General features: G+C 36.6%; 1 protein-coding gene across 1 annotated transcript in view; it reads left to right on the top strand.

The window, feature by feature from the left end:
- Positions 1-1,451: 1,451 nt before the first annotated feature.
- LOC128022618 (prohibitin-2) overlaps positions 1,452-6,000 on the top strand; it is a 29,123-nt gene continuing 24,574 nt past the window's right edge. Inside the window, exon 1 of the mRNA XM_052610340.1 lies at positions 1,452-1,569. Coding sequence (XP_052466300.1) covers positions 1,549-1,569 — 21 coding nt within the window. The 5' untranslated portion in view covers positions 1,452-1,548. The remainder of the gene's footprint in view (positions 1,570-6,000) is intronic.

Here is a 6,000-nt window from a genome sequence, read left to right as displayed (position 1 = left end):
ACCTTTTCTCAGATGACCACCAGGACAAGACCACAGGAAACAGATGATTCTTCTACACAATCTGACTTTGGTTTGGTCTGGTCAGAGGAGAACTGGCCCCCCAACTGAGCCTGGTTTCTCCCAAGGTTTTTTTCTCCATTCTGTCACCGAGGGAGTTCCGGTTCCTTGGCGCTGTCGCCTCTGGCTTGCTTAGTTGGGTTCACTTCATCTACAGCGATATCGTTGATTTGATTGCAAATAAATGCACAGACACTATTTAAACTGAACAGAGATGACATCACTGAATTCAATGATGAACTGCCTTTAACTGTCATTTTGCATTATTGACACACTGTTTTCCTAATGAATGATGTTCAATTACATTGACGCAATGTATTTTGTTTAAAGCGCTATATAAATAAAGGTTAATTAACTTGACTTGACTTTGGAAGGCCAAACTAAGTAGTTTTGCTTTCATAGTGAAACACACAGCGTCTATATGACATGGCGGCAGCAGCAGCAACAACAATACTACAGAAAGAATAAAAGGTACACCTTCTTTGTTTGCGTGAACATCTGGGCAGCGTTATGCAAATCTTCCCACATAGTGATGTAGAGATGAGGGGTCGTGTTAGAACGAGTCATTTTAGAGGGGTTTGGATGAGTCTTAAATTTAATAAGAAATATCTCTTTGGATTTGAGACTTTAGTCATTGCAACTTATGCACCAAGAACTTGTTACACTCCAAAGAGAAAGGAAAAATTGAAATTGTATCATATGACCCCTTTAAGGAATCCTTTGTCCCCTGATCACAGATAGTGTTACACTTGTTATTACTTGCACTGCTCTCTGTATATCCAGGATACCGAAAGGATCCATTTGCACACTGGACTATTTTTCTATGCACTAGTGTTTTGTACAGCTTAATGAATAGCTTACATATTAATTTGTAAATGATGTTCATGTGTTCATAGTTTCTTTTTATAGTGTACATATTGTACATTTGTAACATATTGAAGACACTGTATATCCTGTATTTACTGCTTATTGCACTTCTGGTTAGATGCTAACTGCATTTTGTTGCCTTGTACCTTACATGTGCAATGATAAAATTGAATCTAATCTAATCTGATCTGATCTGATCTGATCTAATCTAATATGTACTTGTTGTCCCCCTTACATTCCTATATGGTGTAATGTATAATTTTAATTGGATAAACAACGACACCACCCCATGCATCTATATAATCGACTGATGTAATTACAAACTTTGAATAAATTTGTGGACAGAGACTTGACTCATTGTGCAATGGCTATTCTCATGTGCCCTCATGCCTTCATAAGTGAAAGGCGTGCTGAGAAAATTCTGACGGGATCAAAATATAAAGAGGTGATTTCATTGTATTTTATTTTTTTTTTAACACAAACGCTTGCTGTTAAATGACGTTCATTCCACTAATGCACTACAGCTTTACGAGAAGACTACAACTCCCATGGTGCCACAGATTAAACCAGGATTTGCGGCAGGTGACGTACAGCAGAGAGCAGCACAGCCGAGAACAGAACAGCATGATGAGTAACGATCCCGGAGTAAGTCAGATAATATTTTATAATCTAAAGAAAGTATTAGACATGTGTAGAAACATTTTGTTTGAGGATAAAAACTGCATTTTAAATAACTGGCGTCTAGTAGTGGGCATTTAACTGTATGTGTTTATATATGTTTAAAGAAAGCTAACGTTAGTTGTGTGCTAGCATTGACATGTCACTTTGATGCAACCTTGTATAACTTATATGTGATCTCCATTGAAATATGATTATTAGCACAATTTGTTTCAGTGAGGTGAAATTATAAACAGTCTTTTGAAGTTGATCCTCATGTATCTTAGACCAGGTAATTTTGTCACTTGAATCAATGACGCAGACAGAATTTTATTTTTGGTCGGGCCTGGGCAAAAGTGAGCGTGGAGTCGGACTCGATATCCGGGAATTCCAATCTTTGATCATATTGAAAAATAAACCGTAGAACACAGTGGAAGACACCCATAGTAAAACTACCATGTCTCCGTAACGAACTTGCCCATTGTCAACAAGTATAGGTCTCTGCAGGAAAGTAATGGGAGTTACCAGATCAGGGTGTTTTTACACCATGATACCTGATTGGTTGACGTAATAGTGACGTTAGATTTAGGGGTGGGGTTGGGTAAGGGGGATCATTTCGATTGCATGATTTAGAAACACCCAGCAGTTTGAAAACACCCACATGGTGATAAACGCCCACTTTTGTTCTGCAGAGACCTAAGTCTCATTGTCAACATAACCTAAAATCATTCACAATAGACCCAATCCCATACGGTTGCAAATTACAATAGGCCACTCGAACTGTATAAAGTTAGAAGCTGTTTAGAAAGGATCTCCCACGCAAGGTTGATAAGTCTGCTCAACTAATATGAATAAAGACACAAATGTGAACTTGTATCAGTGCCACTCATCGTGCGTTCAAGTCTTTGATGGTGACGAACGCACATGAAAGCCACCACAAAGTCGTGTTGGTAGCCCCTTCACTGCGTAACACAAGGTCGAGGGGGCGTGTTGGATTCACATATACAGGTGGAGATTGGTAGGTTTAGGGGTGGAGATGGTCTGGTTTAGGGATGAGGGCGTGAAGACAGGTTTAGGAATGTCATGTGGGAGGAGTTGGATGTGCATCCACACACTCCCCCTGGACTTGTGCTCTGCATTGAGGACCATCTCAGCTGGGGGCGTGTCAGTAAGAAAACATGTCAGATGCAAGGATGCAGCCAAAAGACTCTAGATATGCAGTGTCTGTATTGACAGTAAAAAAAAAAAAAAATTAATAATCAAATAATTTTTTGAATTTTTTTTTGTCTTAAACAATAAAGCTATATAAGTTACATATACAAAATATTATATTGTTGTATAATAGAATATAAATAATTCAGTTAACATCACCTTTATAAATTGAATAAAGACAGAAAATAAAGCAAATGATGCACATTCTTTATTTATCATTTTGTAGTAGGTAGGTATGTTAATTTTGACTGGTTAACCATTAACCGAGCATTAAGAATTTTGACCGATTTATACATTTGGTTAAACAGTTTAAAAGGTTAATTTTTTTTCAGTAATTTATCAAAATATTTTTAAATGTTTGCTGCATTTTTTAAATAATACATTCTTAAAATCTTAGGCCATTCACGTTCCGTGATGATAATATATTTAGAACATGCACTGTGTGCTCGCAATGGCAAGGTTATGCTTATGTGAAGCATCATGAAAGCAAGACCATACTGCTAGTTACATGTAGACGTTAGTACATGTCCTATATACCAATCCACCTACAGTAGATGCATAATCATTTTAAAAGAAAAGCATAATAAATAAAACTATTGATGTCTGTTGAAGGGCATATAACAAAAAATTAAAAAAACAAACAAGAAAAAGAAACAACTACGTACAAAATTCAAAGCAGACCAGACATTACCTAAAGTGTAGGTGTGCATTAACAAAAGAAACACGTTGATGCTTGACCAGTCCACTTCAGTGAAAAGACATGTCCCCCCAAAAGGCCCACTGAGCCAAAAATATAATGATCGAAACTGCTCTCCATTAGCCTGAAAAATAATAATTAATACTAAATAAATAAAAATCAGTCAAATCTTATTTACCCAACAGCGGACGAGCGTACAGAACAAGTGCAAGATTTCAAGAAGAGATTAACAAGTGTCCATGGCCATATTATTATTGTCCTCTGTAGGGCAGTTAGTATCATCACAGACGTCATCGCTGATTTTCCCTCGTTGAGCTGAAAGAATGGAGACGGCAACCACTGCCCTCCCACTGCATACATCTTCTGCAACAGTGAAGTAACAAAATCCTCTGCCTTTTGAGGAGAATCGAACATCATCTGTCATAATTTAATTACCACCAGATAGGTGAGAAGGGCTGGAGACTGAGTGCTGTCATCTTCTTCAAGACTGGATTAAAGCTCTTTCTTTTGGTAATTTTGGCTAGACTAAAGTCGGGAAAAAATAGTAGCGTGACATTGTCCTGCATATATTTCACCAGATACGCCTACCGAGCACCTTTCAGGATTGCAGAACTGTCATGCCATCTTAGTACATGGTTGATGAGAGTATGTGGCCGATCAGAGTTTAAATATAGAAACGTAATTTTTCTGTAAAGTTGCTTTGTAATGATTTGTATCGTAAAAAGCGCTATACAAATAAACTTGAATTGAATTGAATTTTTCCTTCCGTCAAACACGCAATCAGTGGTGGAGGAAGTACTTAAGTTTAGTACTTAAGTAAAAGTACAACTACCCTGCAAAATATATACTTAAGTAAAAGTATAATTACTACATCAACATCTTACTTAAGTAAAAGTCATAAGTACATACTTTTAAATTTACTTTAAAGTATTTTTTTTAAGCAAAAGTACAATCAGTTGTCTCAGTGTCTGGGCTGTTCAATTGTAACAATCACAAACAATATCTATTGTGTACTGGAAAGAGTCGTTGTGCAATACTGACACTGTAAAAATCTGGTTATTTACTTATTACTCATTAAATAATAATTAGGCTAAGCCAATTATGACGTACAATTTATTTTATTATGACATACAATTTATTTTATTTTTACTATACTATTAAGAGCAGTAAAAAAAACTCAAAAGTACACAGGTGAGTGTTATTCTGAACACTTTAATCAAATTTGTATGACCAGTTTATTCTGCACAATATTATTCTGCTCAATATTAAATTTATTTCTGTATTTTTTATCAAATAAATGCAGGCTTGATGAGCAGAAGAAACTTCTGTCAAAAACATTAAAAACAGTAATGTTTCCAAACTTTTGGCCTGTACTGTATATATATATATATATATATCATATAAATATCATGATATTGACGAAAAACAACTGTCATAGTTCAAAATTGTTCACAATCGAATCAAACCAAGATATAGTTTTGCCTGCATGCTTACTTGTGAATGTCAACTAAATACCCAATGTTGTATGGTAAAGAAGCTAGGAGCCGACGCCGTATAAATAGTTTGAACATTTTTTCATCGAGTCAAAACAAACAGCTATTTTAGCCAACTACGAATGTACAGATATAGCAGTAGTTTGCTCATCTCCAAAAATGTAACGTACTAGCAAGCTATCGTCCCTGCTGTGCTAATAACCAGCTAAAGAAGTTGCCCTGTTAGGGTAACAGTTACCACTAACTTACGTCAAACAAATATTATACTGGTGTGATATTTTTGTTATGTTGACATCCGTTTTTTTATAACACTAAACAATCATAGCACCATGTCATAGCAAGTTTGTAACTTAAATATTAATAACTAGCATTGCATGTCTTACCTCTATATGTTTCTTCAAATTTGAAGGGGAGTTTTTAAATGCCAACAGTTCTTTGCATTGAGGCAGGCACTTGACACATTGAAAACGCCAGGAGTCATTGTTTGAACCTTTAAATTCAAATAACTTGCTTAAATAAGGCCAGGGATGTCTCTCAGAATCAGAGCTGCAGGGTCACATAAGTCGCATCAGTCCAAAAATCCGTCATGACGAGGAAAAAAACAAGTCGCACTGGACTATAAGTCGCATTTATTTAGAACCAAGAACCAAGAACCAAGAGAAAACATTACCATCTACAGCCGTGAGAGGGCGCTCTATGCTGCTCAGTGGTAGACTACAGTAGAGCCCTGCACGGGCCTCAAATCTAGGCCCGAGCCCGGCCCTGGCCCGAGACGCTCAGGCCATAGCCCGACCCATGTCCGACAGCTCATCAGAAGTATCAGCCCGAGTCCGGCCTGAGTCCAGCCCGAGCCCGTGTTTTTATTTATTTATTTATTTATTTTATTACACAGCGGAAGCCTGCCCTATTTGCACCAATTAAAAAAGGGGTCAGTTTTGTGTTATGTTTCTTTTCATTTCTTTATCAAGTTAGTTTAAAAAAATGTTTGAAGCATTTTTAAAAAAAATGACGATTAAC

Source organism: Carassius gibelio, chromosome A2 (assembly GCF_023724105.1).
Source record: "Carassius gibelio isolate Cgi1373 ecotype wild population from Czech Republic chromosome A2, carGib1.2-hapl.c, whole genome shotgun sequence".
Taxonomy (NCBI): Eukaryota; Metazoa; Chordata; class Actinopteri; order Cypriniformes; family Cyprinidae; genus Carassius; species Carassius gibelio.
This window is presented reverse-complemented; position numbering and strand designations above follow the sequence as displayed.